This window comes from Lampris incognitus, chromosome 8 (assembly GCF_029633865.1).
Source record: "Lampris incognitus isolate fLamInc1 chromosome 8, fLamInc1.hap2, whole genome shotgun sequence".
Lineage (NCBI taxonomy): Eukaryota > Metazoa > Chordata > Actinopteri > Lampriformes > Lampridae > Lampris > Lampris incognitus.
The window spans coordinates 4,121,915-4,147,760 of NC_079218.1; the positions used below are offsets into that span (position 1 = coordinate 4,121,915).

Consider the following 25,846-nt stretch of genomic DNA (forward strand, 5'->3'; position numbering starts at 1 on the left):
TGATATTATCTGTCAGTAAAGCTTCCTGAACCACTTTCTGTTGTGTAGCGACAGGAAGATAGATAGATAAGATAGATGGATAGAGATAGGTAGATATAGATAGATAGATGGATAGAGATAGGTAGATAGATGGATGGATAGAGATAGGTTTATATAGATGGATAGATAAATAGATAGATATAGATGGCTCGCTAGATAGATAGATCCTTCGGTCCTTTATTCCCTCAGCACCCTAAATAAATTAAAAGAAGCACTTTATCCATTCCACAAAGCCTAAGTAACTTGTCTTTTTAACCAGTCTGTTAACCTTTCTCCGTTGTCAATGTTTTAACTGTCTTACTCTGGTGTTGTTTTAATGTGGTGTGTGTTTTTAATGTGTTGTGTGTTTTTGTCGTTATTTATTGTGTTGTCTGCTGTGTGAGCCATGTCAAGGAGGAATTTATGTTATATTGTGACAGACGATGAAGCTTCTCGAATCTTGAATATAAATTTAATTTAAGTTTCCTTTATTAGTCCCCTTGGGGAAATTCAGTTCCTGCAGATTAACCCCTCCTAGCTGTGATGTGTGTGGCTAGCAGCTGCGGGCTGCGCCCGGGGACCAGCTCCAGGTGGTCTTGCCATGCCTCGGTCAGGGGTCCAGACAGGAGTATGAACCCTAACACGCATGTTTCTTTTGATGGTGGGGGAAACCAGAGCACCCGGAGAAAACCCACCGCAGACACGGGGAGAACATGCAAACGCCACACAGAGGACGACCTGGGACGACCCCCAGGGTTGGACAACCCCGGGGTTCGAACCCAGGACCTTCTTGCTGTGAGGTGACAGCGCTGACCACTGGGCCACCGTGCGACGTGTGTGTGTGTGTGTGTGCGTGTGTGTGCATACAGTTGGACATGGTTATACAGGTACTACCACATAGTATGTACACACATGCATGACATTAGTCAGTTGGTGTCGGTGTTCACTTGCTTTAAAGGCCATTTTCAAAAAGGAATTAGCAGAGGACCTGTTCAGAACCTTCACTGACCCTCCCTGCAGGCATTTTTAGCCTTTGTGTCCGGCAGGTGTGTCATTTGTTTTATTGCAGGCAGCGCTGATGGACATACTATGTGGTGAGCGCTGGCTGTGGGGGGGTTGTGTTTCTATGGGAGTGCTGAAACCCCAGCGAGAGCTGAGTGTTCACGTCAACTGAAAACAAGGTCTACTGTCTCAGAAACATCCGAAACGCACGCTGGCGAGTCCGTTCCACTGAAAACAAAGACAGAGGAGGCCAGACAGACCGAGGCTGCTGGCAGACACGTGGCTCTACTCACCACTGCAGCGGTCTGGCTGGGCGTACTGTGCCCCGGAGGGCCCCGGCTGGGTGATCCAGTGTCCTTCATCCTGCTGCTCAGCGCTGTGGGCCGATGCCTGTGTCTGGCTGGTAAAAGGCATGATGGAGGTGGAGGCGTAGGGGGTGGTGTGCTGGGAGTAGGTGAAGCTGTTGAGGTCCTCGTTTGTGGGGTCGATGGTGCTGTAGATGGGTCCCTCGGTGGAGCCTCCCATGCTGTACTTCTCCGTCTGACTCAAGTAGTTTGAAATACCTGCTTCTGCAGAAAGGCGGAGGAGTAGGAGGGGACATGGAAGATTCTTTCACTTTCGTTTTTTTGTTTCAATTAATAAGAGTGTTGTGATAGGAATCGTTTGTCTTAATCTGATATGGCTGAATGGGTCTACTTAAGTTGACATGTACAAATTCAAATTTTATTTCAAGCATTAAAAGATAAATATACATCTGTAATTCTAAAGTACAATTATACATTTAGAAAAAAAATTGCAAGCTACACACAATCCCTCTATTTTTTAATACATTTATTTCTGATTTTTCCCTTTTTCTCCCAATTTAGTGGCCAGTCGATCCCTATTTTAATTCAAACTCCCACCCTCGTACTGCATGCGTTCGCCAACTGCATCTCTCCGGCCGGCAGTCTGGAAGGAGTCGCCTCCCCACTTTCGTGACAAGGCGACTCCAGGCCGAACCACTGCTTTTCCCCACACACACAGAGACGCATTCACATGACGAACACAAGCCGACTCCGCCCCCCTCCCAAAGACAGCGTTGGCAATGATTGCTGCTTCATCAAGTCCGGCCATAGTCGGATCTGACGAGACCGGGGCGCGAACCCCAGTCCCCAGTGGGCAACTGCATCGACACAATGCTGATGCTTAGACCGCTACACCACCGCGGACCCCACAATCCCTCTATTTTTAATTAATTAATTATTGGTTTTATTCTTATTGTCTTGTTTTCCCACTTTGTATTGGTATCTGTGTCGGTATGTAAGTAAAATCTACCGTCTCCTTTTTCTATTGGTTGGAGAAACCAGTAAAAGATAAAGTAAAAAAGAACATGTGCAGAATCGCCTTAACCTGTGAGCGTTTTGCCAGGCCCTGCAAAGAGGGAGCGGTGTCTGTGTACCTGGTCGAGGTGAACTAAGTCAGGTGACGTGTTACTGACAAAGCGCCATGTCCTACCATTGTAGTATCTGTCAGCTGTGTCGTGATTGGACGAGCAGCAGTTGACCGCCTCTTTTCCACTGTGGACCAGGTTGGTGGTGGGCCACGAGTCTGCCAACCATGGATAGTTCCCCATGTTGCCTCCCAGCACGCCGGGCCTGGAGAGACATGGTTAAATCATCTTTAGTCATGACTATATTCACTCCTGCTTTTTTTTCCCCTCCCAAAAGGACAGAAAGACAAAAACCGATCATAACAGTGAACAGCATGGGAAATAATGTTCTGAAGTTACCAACATCCAGTCTTCGGGGGTGAACCCAGTGTAAAGGCCGTGACACACCGACCGTCGGTGAGCGTCTGTGGCCCTAGTTTTTGCAGTGTGTCCCGCACTGTCGGCACTAGTCGGACCTGTCGGCAGCTTTTCAGCCGATTGGCGGCGGAGCCCGTCGGTGAGAAAGATCATTCTGATTGGCTATTCAGCTTAGCGAATCGGTGCACGCGAAGAGAAACGGAAGTTACGAAAGCAAACAAATGACGAAGTCAGGAGGCCACACACAGAAGGCTCTTCTCATTTCCCGTCTTCATCTCACCTGAACATTTCAAGAAGCTACTATTTTCACAGTGACGTGGCACTCTGGAATCATTATCAGATGTATTCTCCAGTAGAAGCAGCTAATTTAGAAGCAGCTATATTAGAAGTAGCTATAGTAGAAGCAGCTATACTAAAAGTAGCTATAGTAGAAGCAGCTATACTAGAAGTAGCTATATTAGAAGTAGCTATACTAGAAGTAGCTATATTAGAAGTAGCTATACTAAAAGTAGCTATAGTAGAAGCAGCTATGCTAGAAGTAGCTATATTAGAAGTAGCTATACTAAAAGTAGCTATAGTAGAAGCAGCTATACTAGAAGTAGCTATACTAAAAGTAGCTATAGTAGAAGCAGCTATACTAGAAGTAGCTATACTAAAAGTAGCTATAGTAGAAGCAGCTATTCTAGAAGTAGCTATACTAAAAGTAGCTATAGTAGAAGCAGCTATACTAGAAGTAGCTATACTAAAAGTAGCTATACTAAAAGTAGCTATAGTAGAAGCAGCTATTCTAGAAGTAGCTATACTAGAAGTAGCTATATTAGAAGTAGCTATACTAAAAGTAGCTATAGTAGAAGCAGCTATACTAGAAGTAGCTATATTAGAAGTAGCTATACTAGAAGTAGCTATATTAGAAGTAGCTATACTGAAAGTAGCTATAGTAGAAGCAGCTATACTAGAAGTAGCTATATTAGAAGTAGCTATACTAAAAGTAGCTATAGTAGAAGCAGCTATACTAGAAGTAGCTATATTAGAAGTAGCTATACTAAAAGTAGCTATAGTAGAAGCAGCTATACTAGAAGTAGCTATACTAAAAGTAGCTATAGTAGAAGCAGCTATTCTAGAAGTAGCTATACTAAAAGTAGCTATAGTAGAAGCAGCTATACTAGAAGTAGCTATACTAAAAGTAGCTATACTAAAAGTAGCTATAGTAGAAGCAGCTATTCTAGAAGTAGCTATACTAGAAGTAGCTATATTAGAAGTAGCTATACTAAAAGTAGCTATAGTAGAAGCAGCTATACTAGAAGTAGCTATATTAGAAGTAGCTATACTAGAAGTAGCTATATTAGAAGTAGCTATACTAAAAGTAGCTATAGTAGAAGCAGCTATACTAGAAGTAGCTATATTAGAAGTAGCTATACTAAAAGTAGCTATAGTAGAAGCAGCTATACTAGAAGTAGCTATATTAGAAGTAGCTATACTAAAAGTAGCTATAGTAGAAGCAGCTATACTAGAAGTAGCTATACTAAAAGTAGCTATACTAAAAGTAGCTATAGTAGAAGCAGCTATTCTAGAAGTAGCTATACTAGAAGTAGCTATATTAGAAGTAGCTATACTAAAAGTAGCTATACTACAAGTAGCTATATTAGAAGCAGCTATAGTAGAAGCAGCTATACTAGAAGTAGCTATATTAGAAGCAGCTATACCAGAAGTAGCTATAGTAGAAGCAGCTATACTAGAAGTAGCTATATTAGAAGCACCTATATTAGAAGTAGCTATATTAGTAGTAACTATATTGGAAGCAGCTATATTAGCAGTAGCTATATTAGAAGCGCCTATATTAGAAGCACCAATATTAGAAGCAGCTATAGTAGAAGCAGCTATACTAGAAGTAGCTATATTAGAAGCAGCTATACCAGAAGTAGCTATAGTAGAAGCAGCTATACTAGAAGTAGCTATACTAGAAGTAGCTATATTAGAAGCACCTATATCAGAAGCACCTATATCAGAAGTAGCTATATTAGAAGTAGCTATATTAGAAGTACCTATATTAGAAGTAGCTATATTAGAAGCAGCTATACCAGAAGTAGCTATAGTAGAAGCAGCTATACTAGAAGTAGCTATACTAGAAGTAGCTATATCAGAAGCACCTATATTAGAAGTAGCTATATTAGAAGCACCTATATCAGAAGTAGCTATATTAGTAGTACCTATATTAGAAATACCTATATTAGTAGCACCTATATTAGAAGCACCTATATTAGTAGTAGCTATATTAGAAGCAGCTATATTAGTAGTAGCTATACTAGAAGTAGCTATACTAGAAGTAGCTATATTAGAAGCACCTATATTAGAAGCAGCTATATTAGAAGTACCTATATTAGAAGTAGCTATATTAGTAGTAGCTATATTAGAAGTACCTATATTAGAAGTAGCTATATTAGAAGCAGCTATACCAGAAGTAGCTATAGTAGAAGCAGCTATACTAGAAGTAGCTATACTAGAAGTAGCTATATCAGAAGCACCTATATTAGAAGTAGCTATATTAGAAGCACCTATATCAGAAGTAGCTATATTAGTAGTAGCTATATTAGAAGTACCTATATTAGAAATACCTATATTAGTAGCACCTATATTAGAAGCACCTATATTAGTAGTAGCTATATTAGAAGCAGCTATATTAGTAGTAGCTATACTAGAAGTAGCTATACTAGAAGTAGCTATATTAGAAGCACCTATATTAGAAGCAGCTATATTAGAAGTACCTATATTAGAAGTAGCTATATTAGTAGTAGCTATATTAGAAGCAGCTATATTAGAAGCAGCTATATTAGTAGTAGCTATATTTGAAGTAGCTATATTAGAAGTAGCTATAGTAGAAGCAGCTATGCTAGAAGTAGCTATAGTAGAAGTAGCTATACTAGAATTAGCTATAGTAGAAGCAGCTATACTAGAAGCAGCTATACTAGAAGTAGCTATAGTAGAAGCAGCTATACTAGAAGTAGCTATATCAGAAGTAGCTATATTAGAAGCAGCTATATTAGAAGTACCTATATCAGAAGTACCTATATCAGAAGTAGCTATATTAGTAGTAGCCATTATAGAAGCAGCTATATTAGTAGTAGCTATATTAGAAGTAGCTATATTAGTAGTAGCTATATTAATAGTAGCTATATTAGAAGCAGCTATATTAGAAGCACCTATATTAGTAGTAGCTATATTAGAAGCAGCTATATTAGAAGTAGCTATATTAGAAGTATATTAGAAACAGCTATATTAGAAGTAGCTATATTAGAAGCAGCTATATTAAGAGTAGCTATATTAGAAGTAGCTATATTATCACACCATCTGTAGTGAGCAAGAGCTTAATGAAAATGGTAAGCAAACGCTGCTTCGTTTACAGTTCGTATAGCCACAGTCCTGGGTCTTCCTTCCGGTTTCACATTTTGAGTGACGAATACAGACTACCGCCACCTGCTGGTACATAGAGTTATTTCCCCTCATACAGGCGCAGAACGTACATGCTAGTTGGCCGTTGGCTGTAGTCTTTGCAGTGTGTTCAAGTGCTACTTCTTGGCCCAGGCGCAGGCGACGCAACTGTCGGCCTTCGTCGCCAATAGTTCTCTGATGTGGGTTATAAAGTCTTATACAGTAGAGGATATATATATATTAGATATATTTACCTTCCGTTAAGTCCCGATCCCTCGCCATGTGGGAAGCCAACTGCAGACAGGAAAGAGAGAAGATGATGTAAGCTCTTCTGCTGCTGATTTAACCCTCCTTTTTGGAGAGAGCGCTCCAATTTTCTACTAAAAGTCATTCATAGTGTCATTGATGCTTATCTGCAGTCTATAGCAACAATTTCATCCAGTCTAGCCTATACTTCTGATGCTACCAAGATCCAATAACCAGGTTTGACATCGCCACTCCATCTCAATTACAGAAGCACCAATCTCATAACCCAGAAAAAGACACTAAAAGCAATCGTCACATAAATGGCGTTTATAAGCACATAAATGCCATTTTTTAAAAATCATGATGCTCATCTTCAGCATTGCTTCCATGAATGCCCTCGCTGCAGGACAAAAAGTCCCCCGCGTGCTATGTGATGTTGAATCAGAGCTAAGGCTAACAAAAACGCTTCCAACTGTAACGAGATGGAAATAGATTTGTGCACTTCATTGTAGTTTGCCTTCAGATATCTGTCACTTGACTGACAATTTTCCACTAACACAATGACCCCAGGGAAATGCGTGTGAATCTGAAGAGGCCATGGTGCAACAATTTCAGTTCTCCTGACCTCTGTGTTCAGATTTCAACCGAGGTCCTGGGCATGAAAGTTATGATTCCAGCTGACGGTAACGTTCAGCCTGGGGTAAACAGAAAAAAAATCCCATAATAATGATATTTTCCGTAGTCCGCGGTGGTGTAGCGGTCTAAGCATCGGCTTTGTGTCGATGCAGTTGCCCACTGGGGAGATCCGACTATGGCCGGACTCGATGAAGCAGCAATCATTGGCAACGCTGTCTTCGGGAGGGGGGCGGAGTCGGCTTGTGTTCGTCACGTGAATGCGTCTCTGTGTGTGTCGGAAAAAACAGTGGTTCGGCCTGGAGTCGCCTTGTCACGAAGGTGGGGAGGCGACTCCTGCGAGACTGCCGGCCGGAGAGATGCAGCTGGCGAACGCATGCAGTACGAGGGTGGGTGTTTTCACTAAAATAGGGATCGATTGGCCACTAAATTGGGAGAAAAAAGGGAAAAATCAGAAATAAATTAAAAAAATAATAATGATATTTTCCCTCCATACCTGCGGGTGGGTAAGTGAATGAGGCAGTGTAGTGACTCAGTTCTTTCCTCTTCTTGCGTCGGCAGTAGATCCACATGCTGAAGCCCATCAGGATGACCCAGCAGGCCCCGCCGATTCCTGCGATGAACGCCGGCTGCTTGACCACATCAGTGATCTGCTCCGCCAGGCTCACGCTGCTCTCCTCACTGCCGTCATCACCGCCCGTGGCGGTGCCGCCACCGCCGCCGCCTGACACAGCCGGTTGTTCAGCTGGCGGCTCTGTGGAAAGAGAAGTAGAGAGAGGGAGAGAGTCGGGAGGGGAAAGAGGAATGGAATGAATGGTGTGTATATGGACTAGGGCTGGGCAACATGGACAAAATCAAATATCACAACATTTTCGACCGAATACCTTGACCTTGACATTGTAGAGATGACTACTGGTGCTCTCACAAAATATTACACAATGACACTTTTGATAAACATTCATTAGTAACGTGGATATGATGTCCAAACAGATAGAGACAAATAATATAACAGCTAGAACAGTCTATTAAGTTCAGAGAATAGCATCTCCTTACTGTAATGCAGCCTTTCAGACCAGGAAAAGACAACACATGTCATATCATGATAGTACGATACCCAGAATCCCAGATAATATCTAGTATTATATCACAATATCGGTATAATATCGATATATTGCCCAGCCGTAATATGGACAGTTTGAAGTGCTGTGTGTGTTGTTTTTAATCTACTTTTTTGACCGGTTTTCATCTTATTGCTGTGCTGTACATTGTGTAGTTCCAGTTGCATGGGCCTCATTGTTATTGTGGCAGGGTTCTTTTGGGTGAAAGATCATTTTCTTGTGATGTCAAAGGTTAACAGGAATGAAAAAAAATAGAGGTCAGGTAGAAGTACATGGACATGACTCTGTTCACCTGATGAACACAACGTATGGGGTAAAGGGTATGAATTCTAGTCTTGAATGGCTGTGGGGAAGTGGAAAATAATGCAGATTTGCCAAAACAGTCTTCAAGAGAATAAGCAAGCTGTTATGTCTGATCACTGGAGTCCATTTCTCTCAGTTTCTCTAACAGGCATTTCAAGTTCGACTCACTGATGAGCACAGGCACGGGATGACTGCGTGCGCCGACACCAGCGCTGGTCACGGCCGCCACCTCCACCTGGTACAGGACGCCCGGCATCAGGCCTTTCAGTACCGTGGACAGTACCATACCGTCCACCGTCTTGTTGATGTAGTAGCGTGTCTGGTTGTCGGTGGCAGTCCCCACACACCACACCTGTTTGGGGATGCACAGAGTTGCCACATGGTTTGCTATGCGGCTCTTTTGAATTCACCGGGTGGTCTTTGAGATATTTGGCAGAAATGCAGTGACACAATTTGGCACCTGCCGTCAGAAAATCCAAACATTTGATTGCATTTGCATTCTTTCTCGTTGGTGAATTTGTCATGTATGAGCTGCGGTCTTTGGATGCACATTCAGATCAGGACATATGCACAACCAGGTTCCCTCTTACATCCAACATGAATGGGTGGGCTGGCACTATATTATGGAATTGCATTTATTCATCACTTGACAAACTTTGGAATGTTTTTTACTTAAGTGCTCTGATTAGGGATCCGTCTTTTAAACATAATTTATGATTTGATGCTATTTTTGGGGGGGGGGTGTATTAGCTCAGCCCTCTCAGCGGCATCAGATTTTAATGTAACGACCACGGATGACTAGAGTCACTAGCTCTTGGCTAACAGGTCGAAGGAGGGGGGGGGGTACTGCAATGTAGGGAATTCAGGGGGCAGCCAGCAATCTGCCGCAGCCGGGAATTGAACCCGAATAGCCCAAACCACAGCAACTGTGCTAACCAGTCGACTAAAGGGTCCGACCCGTTAGCTAAGGGCTAGCGAGTCTAGTCATCCGTGGCCATTACATTAACGTTTGGAGTGGTCTTATGTCAGTCTTTCTGTCGCTTCTCAGCACAACTGACTGCTTGGTTGTGTCTGGGATTACCCTGAGTGGTGAGCTGGGGTGAGTCATTAAATTCAAAATTCATCAGAAAATGATAAAACTCTTTCATATCTCCATAATAAAGCCAAATTTAAACAATGGTAATTGTGCCGGCTTATCTGTTAGCCAGTTCTTCAACATTCAACATGACGTCAGACCGTTTTATTTGCTCCGCTTGCTCCCGCTTTCCTTCTTTTGATTTTTCTTTTCCGCGCTCTCCTCGACATTACAAAGCACTCTGTGTGGATGAGGCCAAGTGACAGAAGATGTAGTTCAGAACGGCGCTGATCAATGCTGCGGTGCTGCTTGCAGGCAACACGAGCAGACAGCAAAGACAGGCAGGTGAAATCAAATGAAAAGGAACACTAGAGGTCCACCATCACAATAAAACTTGTACATTTCTAACATTTCAAGAGACCTGAGCATGTTGGAAAATCTAGAATTAAAAAATCAGATTAAAAATACCACCTCCATTTTTAATGGGATGTCAGTATGTACACATCCTGTGTGGTGGTTGGATGCCCTGCAGTACCTCGTCCTCGACTCGTGCTGCATTCACAGTTCTGACTAATAACACGACTTATTTTCTAACGTTTCAGGAGACAAAAGTTAAATGAAGTTAAAATGGCGAGGAATACCAGATGTCCATGGAAACAGGACTGTTTAATTTTTAACGTTTTAAGAGCCCCGGGCAGATTAGAATAATACATTTTGCAGAGTATAAATTCTAATTTTGCAGGCCGGGCGGCAGGCAGAGGTGGGGACTGGGGCGTGCCGACTTCTGGCATCGCAGACTGGTCCTTGGGACACGGGTTAATTTTTTGTGATTTTTTTTACACAACCTGTTTGGTCATGGGATACCCTGCCTTTTTTATTTCTAGATCCATGCTGCATTATTAGTTTGCACTAGAAGGTTTGTGGAATGGATTCAAAAGCATTTTATCTGGGCTCTGTATTGTTCTAAGCACTAAAAGAGACACTGCACACTGTTAGAGTGGAAAGATAAAACATTGGGAAAGGAGGTTAACATGTTACACTCATTGTGTTGTAGTGCTGGTCCCTGGGGCCCCCGCCTCCGACAAATAAATCCTACAGGGACACGTTGCAGCACAAGACAGCATCGATGCAGACAGACAGACAGACAGACAGACAGACAGACAGACAGGCAGACAGGCAGGCAGACAGACAGTCTGCAGCTCACTCCCCTGGCTTGGATTCAGCTCAGCTCTGGTTACCTTGTACTCCTGAATGATCCCGTTCTGCATCTCGGTGGGTGGAGGCTCCCAAGAGATGCTGATGCTGGAGCTGTTGCTTTGCTTCACTGTCATCACTGTAACAGCCCGGGGAGGAGCGCTGGGTACTGTAGGAGGCGGGAGAGAACATCCAAAAGATGAAAAAAAATATAACAACATTTTCATCCATATTCGTGCTCTGACTCCCAGGTCGTCATATATCGGAGCCCTGTCAAAGTCCCATGGTGTCAGCACGTGTACATGTAGGCCACCCCTCAGCTGACTCCAGTGTTAAACCTCCTGAGGGAGTGCTGGACGCCGAGAGCTTTTTAACCCGGCGAAGAAATTTGTTTTTCCTCAGATACTCCGGGGCAACATATGAATATTAATGAGATAAATGTCAGGTTGTTGTTATGTTAAGGGTTAAGGTTAAGTAGTGGTTAGTGAGGCTACCATACAACGGTTTGGTTATCTTTGTCTATATTTATTAGTAGCATTTCTTAAATGTGTCGCGATGTAAGCTTCCTTGATGACTCAACCAATTCGACCAATGGGGATGCAAAATTTATCTATTTTTATTTTTCCCCTCTTTTCTCCCCAATTGTACCTGGCCAATCAACCCACTCTTCTGAGCCGTCCCGGTCTCTGCTCCACCCCCTCTGCCGATCCGGGGACGGCTGCAGACTACCACATGCCTCCTCCCATACATGTGGAGTCTCCAGCCGCTTCTTTTCACCTGACGGTGAGGAGTTTCACCAGGGGGACATAGCGCGTGGGAGGATCACGCTGTTCCCCCCAGTTCCTCCTCCCCCCAAACAGGCGCCCCGACCGACCAGAGGAGGCGCTAGTGCGGCGAGCAGGACACATACCCACATCCGGCTTCCCACCCGCAGACACGGCCAATGGTGTCTGTAGGGATGCCCGACCAAGCCGGAGGTAACACGGGGATTCAAACTGGCGATCCCTGTGTTGGTAGGCAACAGAATAGACTGCTATGCTACCCGGACGCCCTGAGGACGCACATTTAATTAATATTCATATACTACTACCCTGAACCAAGTTAGACAAAACAAAACAACATCTGACTACCCAGTGCTGCCCCATACAGAGGCAGCTTCAACACAGGGCGGCCCGGGAGTGAGCAGGGGCTTTCATGCAGGAATGACAGAAGAAAGTTGGTACGCTGGTCGAAACAGGGGCCTTTATTTGATGGTGATCTATTTTAATTAAACAAATAAAGTGCTCCTCACTGAGATGATACAGCTGGAAGTGTACTGTGTTATGTCAGCTGTTAGGTCGTCGTTTTCAAGATAAGGCTGGAGAAAACCGAAAGCCCAAGTCCTGTTTCTCATACTTCTCTGTGATTGACATGCGGAGCATATCCATTTCTATTTCATTAAAAGAAAAAAATCCCATCACCCTTAAATTCACCATCCCTGGCTATTAATTCCCTACCTTCCTCTGGGGTTCGAACCAGCAATGTCCTGCTGTCCTTGCCCTGGAATTCATCGAAATAGGGCCGGATTTTAATCTCGTAAGTTGTTCCTTTGAGCAAGCCCGTGAGGACGGCGCTGCGCTCGGCGGGCGAGTTGATGTCCTGCTGGAACCAGGTTCCCCCGCTGGGCCGATAGAGCAGGCGGTAACCCTGGATAAACTGAGACTGACGATCCACCTGCAGCACGGAGCGAGAGAGCGGGGGAAACGCGTGATAAATTGAAGGAGGCATTTGTGGAGCGAATGAGAAAAAGACATGAAAGGAGAGACGGAGCATGAAAACGGGGAAGGGATGTGAGAGGGAAAGCGATTGAGAAGTTGAGAATGATACTGAGCGACAGGAAAACAAAATGTCTTGAGGACAGGGAGAGTCGATTCTTGCCAGAGCTCATCCCTGAACTACCCTGCATGCATTTTATCCAAAAAATAAAGAAATAAACAGCATAGATATGCACTGAAGACACTCACAGTCCAGGACACTTGTATGGAAGCTGTGGTTAGCGTGACAGGCTCCTGAAGCTGGACAGCCACCTCTCCCACCTCTCTCTGCACCTGTCTGTGGTCCACTCCCTGACCGGTGGGACTCACATCTGGTGAACAGACACACATCGATGCTCACTTTTGTTCTGAGTGACACTGCTGAAGAATTAGCATGAAAGCTCAGTCTGACGATACAGATGTTGACCCAGCTGGAACGAAACTGCCTCCATGTTCTTGCAACACAATATTAAGTTGGTCAAGTTAATTAGACATACAAATGGCGTGTGTAACGACCACGGATGACTGGACTCGCTAGCCCTTAGCTAAAGGGTCGGCCCCTTCAGTCGACTGGTTAACGTAGTCACCCGTGGTGTGGGAGAACCGGGTTCGCGGCTGCCCCCCGAATTCGCTGCATTGGTGTCAGAAGTGGGCTGGTGAGACCTTGGTGACCACATATGTTGTTGGCTCCCATCGGTCTGCCAGTTTGTGTTTGTTTCTGAGGCGGAGATTGGGGACTAAGACTCGGTCCCCAACATCCAATGTGGACTCACGGTCTCACCATCCCACTTCTGACACCAATGTAGTGAAATGGGGGGATGGGACACATACCTGGGTCTCCTGCACCACGGGTGACTATGTTAACCAGTCGACTAAAGGGTCCGACCCTTTAGCCAAGGGCTAGCGAGTCTAGTCAAACGTGGTCGTTATACTTGCAATATTTTTTTTCCCCTTTTGCCTTCCCAATTGTACCTGGCCAATCATCTTGCTCTCTGAGCCGTCCCGGTCTCTGCTCCACCCCCTCTGCCGAGCCGGAGAGAGCTGCAGACTATCACGTCTCCTCCCATACATGTGGAGTTGCCAGCTGCTTCTTTTCACCTGACAGTGAGGAGTTTCACCAGGGGGGTGTAGCACGTGGGAGGATCACGCTATTCCCCCCAGTTCCCCCTCCCCCCAGAACAGGCGCCCTGACCGACCAGAGGAGGTGCTAGTGCAGCGACCAGGACACATACCCACATCCGGCTTCCCACCCGCAGACACGGCCAATTGGGTCTGTAGGGACGCCCGACCAAGCCGGAGGTAACACGGGGATTCGACCTGGAGATCCCCGTGTTGGTAGGCGACGGAATAGACCGCCACGCCACCCGGATGCCCCATGTGCAATATTTCTAACAGACTGTGGGAATCAGTTTCAGTTTAAGTCATAAAAATATGCCATTAGAAAACTGAGTGTTCAGAACTAGTAGATATGGTGATATTTTACTGGAGTCATTATTTGAGGTTGGACATACATATATATACATATATATATATATACCTTGGGTTCGGACGGGCTCAGAAATGGGGCTTGGGTCACTCAGGCCGTAGGCGTTGACCGCTCGGACAATGAAGAGGTAGATGGTGTTGGGAAAGAGGCCACCGATTGTGTGCGTCTCCACCTTAACCAGGTCCGCTACCGTCTGCCAGGTGCTGCCCGCTGATTGGCTAAAATGGGGCACAAGCAAGAACATGCAGTTTCCATATCTGCTGCAATAAAATCTGTTTACAAATGTGTTACTTCTGCTAAATAGATATACTTCACATAATTTGTCAGATAACATTTGCAACATCAAACGTGGTCGTCTCCGTCTGTAATTGGGAACCGGCGGTAAACAAACCCGTGTGCCTTTCCCGCTTCCACATTGTGATGCACACTGCCATGCTCCAACATGTTTTGCAATGCTGATTTGATGCACTGTTACGCAATTAACCAACGGATGAAAGATCTCAAGGCAAACAAACTCTATTTCTGGCTCGCTCTAATATCTCTTACCGCAGTGCATCACATCGGCTCCGGTAAACAATGACAGATGTGAGCAAAGTTGCGAGAGTCGATGTTCACACTTGGAAATCTCCCGCAGTGATACAGTTTGATGAATAATGTGATGAAGCTCGGGAAACGGCACAGCTGCCAACCGGAAATAAGGGCATCTACTCGGCCTACTGCTATTCACCCAGATCAGATGCATTATCTAGTCCCCCCCCCCGCCCGCCCCTCCCCCACACACACACTCCACCTCTCCTCTCCATTCTCGTTATACCTTTATATATCTTTTTTTTCCCCCTTTTTCTCCACAATTGTATCCCACCAATTACCCCACTCCTCCTAGCCGTCCCGGTCGCTGCTCCACCCCCTCTGCTGATCCGGGGAGGGCTGCAGACTACCACATGTCTCCTTCGATACGTGGAGTCACCAGCCGCTTCTTTTCACCTGACAGTGAGGAGTTTCACCAGGGGGACGTAGCGCGTGGGAGGATCACGCTATTCCCCCCAGTCTCCCTCCCCCCTGAACAGGCGCCCCAACCGACCAGAGGAGGCGCTAGTGCAGGGACCAGGACACACCCACATCCGGCTTCCCAGCTCCAGACACGGCCAATTGTGTCTGTAGAGACGCCCGACCAAGCCAGAGGTAACACGGGGATTCGAACCAGCGACCCCCATGTTGGTAGGCAACAGAATAGACCGCCATGCTACCCTATTTTTTTGGGGGGGGGGGGGTTGCGATACAGTCAGCTTAGCCATCCAAATCATTTATTTGAGAGGTTTGAGATGTTCCTCCCAGATAGTGGAGGTTTTGTAAACATGGCTCCATGCCCAGCAGGACTCACAAGGCCAACGGGAAACTTGCTGCAGGACTCACAAATACTGAGCTCTGGCACGGGGACGCGAGACTCAGAGCCAGAATCAAGGTAACTATGATTTTGTGTGAGCTGGGAGGCGATACACAAGTAGACACATAAACACACACACACACACACACAAGCAAGCATGCACCCCGCCATCTGCCCCTGACTTTGCCTTTCCACCCCCACCTCCTTTTCTTTTCTGTACACTAAATAAACCTCAACACCTCGGGCGAGGAAATGCTGCAAGAGGCCCATTGACCCCCTCTAACCAAGTCTACAATGAATCAATTCCCACCGTGGCCTCAGGGTTAAAGTGGGGGCTAAGGGGACTGGATCCGATAAACCACAACAGTCCCCTTTTCATGGAAGACGAGGGCCGGCCACGTTTCCCCGAAAACACAGATTATCCTCATGTGAGGGACAATTTTCATTCTCTAATCCATCTCTCCAGTTCCCGGCATCCATCGGTCAGTGAACCCATGTGAATCTGAGCATCACACGAGCTTCCTGGTGCAGCAAAAGAAGAAAACCAGTTGCTAACGCTGTCTGAGGTTTAGTGTACGTCTCCTCTGGCCCATTCAGAGTCATTAGCATCACACTCACCACGCATGCGTGTGTGCATATGTGTACATGCACATATGTGTGTTTTGTGTGAATTTGAGCATGAGCCCGCCTGATTGGCTCAAAATGGCGCCCCGGCTGAATGGTTACGGTGCATGCCACATAACCGCAACATCCCTGGTTCGATTCCAGCCAGTGAACTTTGCGGCACGTCGTAACCATCTCTCTCTCCCCTTATTTCCTGTCTGCCACGTCACTCTCCTCCATCCAATATGGGCAAACATGCCAAAAAATAATCTTGGGGGGAAAAAATAAACTTTTAGCTAGGGATTTCAGTTGACAGCATTCAGATGACAGCTCACCTGAAGGCTTCGATGATGTACGAAGTGACGGCCGCTCCTCCCTCGTGGGCGTTGGGCTGCCAAGTTAACGTGACGCTGTTTTTGGTCACATCTGTGACGACAGGCTTGTGCGGGGGGCCTGGCAACTGGAAGGGCTCCGTGGCCTGAGAGACAGAAGAGTCCGCACTCTCTGCGGAGGGCCAGAGCCGAAAGGGTGGAGGGCAGAGGAAGAGCAAGGGCAGAGCGAGGTGGAGAGTGGGGAGGACGTACAGGAAGGAAGGAAGGGAAGAGAAAGGGAGAGAGACATGTTGACTGAACTGGAAGTATTGCTGTTCCTGCAGTCTGCAGGTTCTTTATTGGCCCTTATGCAGTGCAACACAACACTATGATGTATCACAATACACTTCCCCGTGTTACGCAATACTGCGGCTAAAATCCCTATAATCCCCGAAATACTTTATAAAGTGCACTTACACCCACGGATTTCACCAGACAGAGTACAAAGAGTACGACTGTTGGAAACTCACTTCTATGATTCACTTAATTACTGACTGACAAGCTGTGACGACGGGTGACAATTTGGAAAAAACTCATTTAGGGCGACAACATGACAGAAATACTTCACAATACCACTGCATACATCACAGTACATTCAATAAAACTTGCCCCCCCCCTCCCCTTTCTCCCCAGGTGTAGCCAGCCAATTACCCCACTCTTCCGAGCCGTCCCGGTCTCTGCTCCACCCCCTCTGCTGATCCGGGGAGGGCTGCAGACTACCACATGCCTCCTCCCATACATGTGGAGTCACCAGCCGCTTCTTTTCACCTGACAGTGAGGAGTTTCACCAGGGGGACGTAGCGCATGGGAGGATCACGCTATTCCCCCCCAAACAGACCGACCAGAGGAGGCGCTAGTGCAGCGACCAGGACACATACCCACATCCGGCTTCCCACCTGCAGACACGGCCAATTGTGTCTGTAGGGACGCCCGGCCAAGCCAGGGGTAACTCCGGGATTCGAACTGGCGATCACCGTGTTGGCAGGCAACGGAATAGACCGCCACTATGCCACCCGGACGCCCAATATAACAGCTTTGAATGACATCACGTGTTCTTCTGTGTTTTTACATATGGCAGTGTTGCCCCACACTGCCACTCGGTGCTGTGTGATGAGAGTGTGTTAAAAGCAGGCCATCCTGTTCACCTTTGACTGTCAGCACGCCACTCCAACTCGTCTCTCCGCTGGAGCTCGAGGCGAGGCAGGTATACACCCCCGAATCCATGTCCTGGCAACAACAAAGTAGGAATCATCAGCATCAGGGCGTACGTGTTTCTGTGTGTTCGTGTGTGCGTCTGTGTCCATAAGTGGTGGAAAGTTCATATATCTTAAACTGGGAGGAGAGGCTGAACTGCTACACGCTGCTGTTCAGAACACTGAGTAACGTGGAAATGGCACCGCTGAAAACTGCCAACGCTATAATTTATCCGATTCTCAACATGCGGCTCTTTGCTGCAGGGCAACACGTTCACCAGAGAACAACCGCAGTATTTCAGTATAAGTACGTAATAATACCCCTTTACCTATTACTGCCACACTGCAAAGTGCATGTAACAGTCTCTAGAGTCATCGTGCCACAACACCAGCCCGATACTCCATCATGGCAAACCATTTTTTGTTGTGTTGTGTTGAGAAGCGTATCTTTGTGAGTCCCCATGCAAGAGGATGAGTGACCAAAAATCAAGGTACATATAGTAGCATCCATTAAAACAGCCGGAAAACTTAGTTGTGCTTTACCCAATGTTTAAGTTATAACCTGGACAATAGTCGTGTGTACTGACAATGATGTGATGACATCACTCTCAAAGCTACATCCATCCTCGTCAGATCCGACTATGGCCGGACTCGATGAAGCACCAATCATTGGCAACGCTGTCTTTGGGAGGGGGGCGGAGTCGGCTTGTGTTCATCACACAAATGCGTCTCTGTGTGTGTGTGGGAAAAAGCAGTGGTTCGGCCTGGAGTCGCCTTGTCACGAACGTGGGGAGGCGACTCCTTCGAGACTGCCGGCCGGAGAGATGCAGTTGGCGAACGCATGCAGTACGAGGGTGGGTGTTTAAATTAAAATAGGGAGCGATTGGCCACTAAATTGGAAGAAAAAGGGAAAAATCAGAAATAAATGTTAAAAAAAACAAAAAAACACAACTACATCCATCCATCCAGTACTCAAGCCAGTTATCCCAATCACGGTCACGGGGATGATGGAGCCTGTCCCAGCAGTCACTGGGCAGGAGGCGGGGAGACACCCTGGACAGGCCACCAGGCCATCATAGGGCCAACACACACACACACACACACACACACACACACACACACACACACACACACACACACACACAAACAGATACACACACACACACACACACACACACACAAACAGATACACACACACACACACACACACACACACACACACACACACACACACACACACACACACACACACACACACACACACACCTAGGGACAATTAAGTACGGCCGATCCACCTGACCTACAGGTCTTTGGACTGTGGGAGGAAACCGGATCACCCGGAGGAAACCCACGCAGACACGGGGAGAACATGCAAACTCCACACAGAGGACGACCTGGGACGACCCCCAAGGTTGGACGACCCCGGGGCTCAAACTCAGGGCCTTCTTGCTGTGAAGCGACCGTGCTAACCACTGCACCACCGTGCCGCCCAAAACTACAGATAAAAAGATCAATTTTGTAATTACAAGGACCGATAACGAACATCAGTTTCAGTTTTTTTTTTGTAGATTCCCCCCAATAGTCGATTGTATCTTGCCAATTACCCCACTCTTCTGAGCCGTCCCGGTCTCTGCTCCACCCCCTCTGCTGGTCCGTCCCGGTCTCTGCTCCACCCCCTCTGCTGGTCCGGGGAGGGCTGCAGACTACCACACGCCTCCTCCCATACATGTGGAGTCACCAGCTGCTTCTTTTCACCTGACAGTGAGGAGTTTCACCAGGGGGACGTAGCACGTGGGAGGATCACACTATTCCCCCCCAGTCCCCCCCCCCCAAACAGGCAGCCCGACCGACCAGAGGAGGCGCTAGTGCAGCGACCAAGACCTGTGCCCACATCCGGCTTCCCACCTGCAGACACACCCAATTGTGTCTGTCGGGACGCCCAACCAAGCCGGAGGCAACACAGGGATTCGAACCGCCGATCCCCATGTGGGTAGGCAACGGAATAGACTGCCACGCTACCCAGACGCCCCCCCCCCCCCAGTTTCAACGTTCCTGACCAGGCAGTGACTGTTCAAGTTGTTGATGTTGGATGTGGGATGACTTGGTATGTGCCGCAGAGTAGGCAAATTATTCCAAAACTTTTTTTTTCTGTTTCTTCTTTCTTTTTAAGTAATTGAACTTCTAAAGAACATTTACTTTTAATCAAAAGTCAGCCCAGACTATTCAGCCATGTCTGCTTATAATGCATCTGTGATGTAAATATAGAAAACTGATCCTCCAAAGGCCTGATTGTATGAATATTTCTCTCTTCATTAGACACGCTTCAAAAAAAAAAAAAAAAAAAAGCAAGGGGAAAAAAAGTGCATTGCCAACTCTGGGAACAGTGTAAATTAAATGAAGTTATACTTTGGTTATTGTGTGAACGCCAGCCAGTGTGTTTTTGTCAGTGGTCTTCTCAGCGGTTCTGTTGGAGGGGCAGGAACAGGTCAGGCTGTTAGCCTCTCCTTCCTCCGTTTTGTTCAGGTCAGAGCAGGAGTGTAGAAGGAGATCACAAGACAGAATGTTCATCACCAGGCTGGCTGCTGTTAAGCTCTGTGGCGATGACGGACTGAACGCTCACTACTGACCATGCTGGACTGAACGCTCACTACTGACCATGCTGGACTGAACGCTCACTACTGACCATGCTGGACGTCACGCTCACTACTGACCATGCTGATGTCACGCTCACTACTGACCATGCTGGACGTCACGCTCACTACTGACCATGCTGGACTGAACGCTCACTACTGACCATGCTGGACTGAACGCTCACTACTGACCATGCTGGACTGAACGCTCACTACTGACCATGCTGGACTGAACGGTCACTACTGACCATGCTGGACTGAACGGTCACTACTGACCATGCTGGACTGAACGGTCACTACTGACCATGCTGGACTGAACGCTCACTACTGACCATGCTGGACTGAACGCTCACTACTGACCATACTGGACTGAACGCTCACTACTGACCATGCTGGACTGAACGGTCACTACTGACCATGCTGGACGTCACGCTCACTACTGACCATGCTGATGTCACACTCACTACTGACCATGCTGGACTGAACGCTCACTACTGACCATGCTGGACGTCACGCTCACTACTGACCATGCTGGACTGAACGCTCACTACTGACCATGCTGGACGTCACGCTCACTACTGACCATGCTGATGTCACGCTCACTACTGACCATGCTGGACTGAACGCTCACTACTGACCATGCTGGACTGAACGCTCACTACTGACCATGCTGATGTCACACTCACTACTGACCATGCTGGACTGAACGCTCACTACTGACCATGCTGGACGTCACGCTCACTACTGACCATGCTGATGTCACGCTCACTACTGACCATGCTGGACGTCACGCTCACTACTGACCATGCTGGACTGAACGCTCACTACTGACCATGCTGGACTGAACGCTCACTACTGACCATGCTGATGTCACGCTCACTACTGACCATGCTGGACTGAACGCTCACTACTGACCATGCTGATGTTACGCTCACTACTGACCATGCTGATGTCACGCTCACTACTGACCATGCTGGACTGAACGCTCACTACTGACCATGCTGATGTCACGCTCACTACTGACCATGCTGATGTCACGCTCACTACTGACCATACTGGACGTCACGCTCACTACTGACCATGCTGGACTGAACGCTCACTACTGACCATGCTGATGTTACGCTCACTACTGACCATGCTGATGTCACGCTCACTACTGACCATACTGGACTGAACGCTCACTACTGACCATGCTGATGTCACGCTCACTACTGACCATGTTGGACTGAACGCTCACTACTGACCATGCTGGACTGAACGCTCACTACTGACCATGCTGGACGTCACGCTCACTACTGACCATGCTGGACTGAACGCTCACTACTGACCATGCTGATGTCACGCTCACTACTGACCATGCTGGACGTCACGCTCACTACTGACCATGCTGGACTGAACGCTCACTACTGACCATGCTGATGTCACGCTCACTACTGACCATGCTGGACGTCACGCTCACTACTGACCATGCTGGACTGAACGCTCACTACTGACCATGCTGATGTCACGCTCACTACTGACCATGTTGGACTGAACGCTCACTACTGACCATGCTGGACATCACACTCACTACTGACCATGCTGGACATCACGCTCACTACTGACCATGCTGGACGTCACGCTCACTACTGACCATGCTGGACTGAACGCTCACTACTGACCATGCTGATGTCACGCTCACTACTGACCATGCTGGACTGAACGCTCACTACTGACCATGCTGATGTCACGCTCACTACTGACCATGCTGGACGTCACGCTCACTACTGACCATGCTGGACTGAACGCTCACTACTGACCATGCTGGACTGAACGCTCACTACTGACCATGCTGATGTCACGCTCACTACTGACCATGTTGGACTGAACGCTCACTACTGACCATGCTGGACATCACACTCACTAGTGACCATGCTGGACATCACGCTCACTACTGACCATGCTGGACATCACGCTCACTAGTGACCATGCTGGACATCACGCTCACTACTGACCATGCTGGACTGAACGCTCACTACTGACCATGCTGGACTGAACGCTCACTACTGACCATGCTGATGTCACGCTCACTACTGACCATGCTGGACTGAACGCTCACTACTGACCATGCTGATGTCACACTCACTACTGACCATGCTGGACTGAACGCTCACTACTGACCATGCTGGACGTCACGCTCACTACTGACCATGCTGATGTCACGCTCACTACTGACCATGCTGGACGTCACGCTCACTACTGACCATGCTGGACTGAACGCTCACTACTGACCATGCTGGACTGAACGCTCACTACTGACCATGCTGATGTCACGCTCACTACTGACCATGCTGGACTGAACGCTCACTACTGACCATGCTGATGTTACGCTCACTACTGACCATGCTGATGTCACGCTCACTACTGACCATGCTGGACTGAACGCTCACTACTGACCATGCTGATGTCACGCTCACTACTGACCATGCTGATGTTACGCTCACTACTGACCATGTTGGACTGAACGCTCACTACTGACCATGCTGGACTGAACGCTCACTACTGACCATGCTGATGTTACGCTCACTACTGACCATGCTGATGTCACGCTCACTACTGACCATACTGGACTGAACGCTCACTACTGACCATGCTGATGTCACGCTCACTACTGACCATGTTGGACTGAACGCTCACTACTGACCATGCTGGACTGAACGCTCACTACTGACCATGCTGGACGTCACGCTCACTACTGACCATGCTGGACTGAACGCTCACTACTGACCATGCTGATGTCACGCTCACTACTGACCATGCTGGACGTCACGCTCACTACTGACCATGCTGGACTGAACGCTCACTACTGACCATGCTGATGTCACGCTCACTACTGACCATGCTGGACGTCACGCTCACTACTGACCATGCTGGACTGAACGCTCACTACTGACCATGCTGATGTCACGCTCACTACTGACCATGTTGGACTGAACGCTCACTACTGACCATGCTGGACATCACACTCACTACTGACCATGCTGGACATCACGCTCACTACTGACCATGCTGGACGTCACGCTCACTACTGACCATGCTGGACTGAACGCTCACTACTGACCATGCTGATGTCACGCTCACTACTGACCATGCTGGACTGAACGCTCACTACTGACCATGCTGATGTCACGCTCACTACTGACCATGCTGGACGTCACGCTCACTACTGACCATGCTGGACTGAACGCTCACTACTGACCATGCTGGACTGAACGCTCACTACTGACCATGCTGATGTCACGCTCACTACTGACCATGTTGGACTGAACGCTCACTACTGACCATGCTGGACATCACACTCACTAGTGACCATGCTGGACATCACGCTCACTACTGACCATGCTGGACATCACGCTCACTACTGACCATGCTGGACATCACGCTCACTACTGACCATGCTGGACTCAACGCTCACTACTGACCATGCTGGACTAGCTGTGAGCACAAGTGATTACAAGCTATGTGATGAATGTGTTTTTCTCTGTGTGCATGTAGAAGAGAGAGAACAAAACAGTGTTTGTGGGTGTCCAGGTAGCCCAGCGGTCTATTCCATTGCCTACCAACATGAGGATCTCTGGTTCGAATCCCCGTGTTGCCTCCGGCTTGGTCAGGCGTCACTACAGACACAATTGGCTGTGCCTGTGGGTGGGAAGCCGGATGTGGGTATGTGTCCTGCTCACTGCACTAGCGCCTCCTCTGGTCGGTTGGGGCGCCTGTTTCAGGGGGCTGGGGGGAATAGCGTGATCCTCCTACGTGCTACGTCCCCCTGGTGAAACTCCTCACTGTCAGGTGAAAAGAAGCGGCTGGTGACTCCACATGTATGGGAGGAGGCATGTGGTAGTCTGCAGCCCTCCCCGGATCAGCGGAGGGGGTGGAGCAGAGACTGGGACGGCTCGGAATAGTTGCCGGATACAATTGTGGCGAAAAAGGGGGGGGTCCCCCTCCCCAAAAAGAAGAGTGTTTGTGCATGTGTGCACGTGTGCGTGCACGTGTGCGTGCACGTGGGAGATGGCCAAAACCCAGCCCGGCTGTGAAACTGCTTACACCGGTGGAAGATGTTGGGCTCGATACCCCGGGACTGCTGTCAGCACACAAACAGGTGTAACGGAGCTGACAGCTTGCAGCAGCATCGCCTAAGGGTGGAGGGTTGACACCAACCAGAATTACACCTCCTCTCCTCCTCCGTCTAAAGCTCCGTTTCTTTGAACTGTCCCCGTCCTCCTTTCTTTCCTGCACCCAAACGCGTTATTTACTCGCACACCCGGTCTCACACACACACGCCATCAATCTTCCCTTAATCACTTATGTTCCAGAAAGGCAGCCCAGATAAGTTCCAGTGAAAACCCAATGCATTATGGGGAGGACACGCGAGGCAAACGGGAGCAGCCCTATTGTGACTAATGCGTCACTTAGCGGCGTACAGTCGGCCATCCTCCTCGCCGGTATCTGTGGCCCGGCTCATCAGTAACAGTGACAGAGAAATTACTCAGGCCTAAGTGGCTTGTCAGCGTGTCCCGCAGGACAAAGGACAGGTGATGCCCAGTCCCACACAACATCATTCTCTTCCTACGGGCCCTGACCTTGAACTGACCCGTGGGCCGGCCAGCGGTGCGCCTGTCTATGGGGTAAGCAGGTCCCAGATGGTGGCGTCTGATTGGTAGCGAGGGGGGACCCGCGCTGATGGAGGGGGTAAACAGGCCTGCACCTGACTATTAATCAAGGCTGGCAGCGCTCGGCGCCGCGCTAAACAGATTGTTGAAAAATGGACAAGAAGAGGAGCGAAGAGACGGGAAGAGAGAAACGTCTTTTCTGGTGTAATCGCTGTTGAGTTGAGTCTTTCTACAGTCGTCACCCCCCCTCCCCCCTTCACGTCTCGCTGCTTTTTGGTTTCGTTTCTCACTTTCATATTTCCTCCTCTCTATCGTTCCTCTCGGTTGCCTTCCCTCCCTTCCCTCGTTGCCCCGACCCCTCCCACCAGCTCCGTACACACATCAACCATTTAGCAGCATGGCAGCACACACCTCTCTTATCTACCCCCCCCCCCCCACACACACACACACACACACACCCTGTGTCTCACTGCTCTTGGTGTTTGCACGGGGAGGCTCTGGTGAATCTGGCAGAAATCCCAGGGTAGTGGCATCTCCTCATTCCCAGGGCAGTAGGAACAAACGGACCATCTGTCCCCCACCAGGGGCCCCTCTGAACATCACTGCAGCCCCACTCGGCGGGGCCGGGATATTTGTCGTGATTACCTCTTTTAAAAGTATTCTATAAACGATGTGCTCTTTTTCTCATGCTGCTGAGAGAGACGGTGTTTGAGGTTTCCTTTAGACCTTGGGACTTAATTTATGCCAAAGCGTGTTTAAAGGGAAGCTGAAGGATTTTTGGGAAGCTCGGCCAAAGTACCACGCATCAGATCTGCTCCAAGGACACTGAAAACCTCGGTGTTTATATTTCTGAAAATTTATTATAGTTTCATGTTTTAACCTTTTGGCAATGCTAATACAAATCAGAGGGGAACGGAAATATTTCTGCTAAACCTG

At 47.9% G+C, this 25,846-nt stretch overlaps 1 protein-coding gene across 3 annotated transcripts in view; it reads right to left on the reverse strand.

Annotated features, from left to right (window-relative positions):
• robo3 (roundabout, axon guidance receptor, homolog 3 (Drosophila)) overlaps nt 1-25,846 on the reverse strand; it is a 149,010-nt gene that overhangs the window by 13,456 nt on the left and 109,708 nt on the right. For all 3 annotated transcript variants that reach the window (XM_056285342.1, XM_056285341.1, XM_056285343.1), the window contains exons 10-20: nt 17,584-17,665; nt 16,403-16,571; nt 14,132-14,298; nt 12,805-12,926; nt 12,298-12,514; nt 10,846-10,970; nt 8,701-8,884; nt 7,608-7,865; nt 6,487-6,526; nt 2,515-2,654; nt 1,314-1,589 (exon numbers count right to left, since the gene is read on the reverse strand). In XM_056285342.1, coding sequence (XP_056141317.1) covers nt 1,314-1,589; nt 2,515-2,654; nt 6,487-6,526; nt 7,608-7,865; nt 8,701-8,884; nt 10,846-10,970; nt 12,298-12,514; nt 12,805-12,926; nt 14,132-14,298; nt 16,403-16,571; nt 17,584-17,665 — 1,780 coding nt within the window. The remainder of the gene's footprint in view (nt 1-1,313; nt 1,590-2,514; nt 2,655-6,486; nt 6,527-7,607; nt 7,866-8,700; nt 8,885-10,845; nt 10,971-12,297; nt 12,515-12,804; nt 12,927-14,131; nt 14,299-16,402; nt 16,572-17,583; nt 17,666-25,846) is intronic.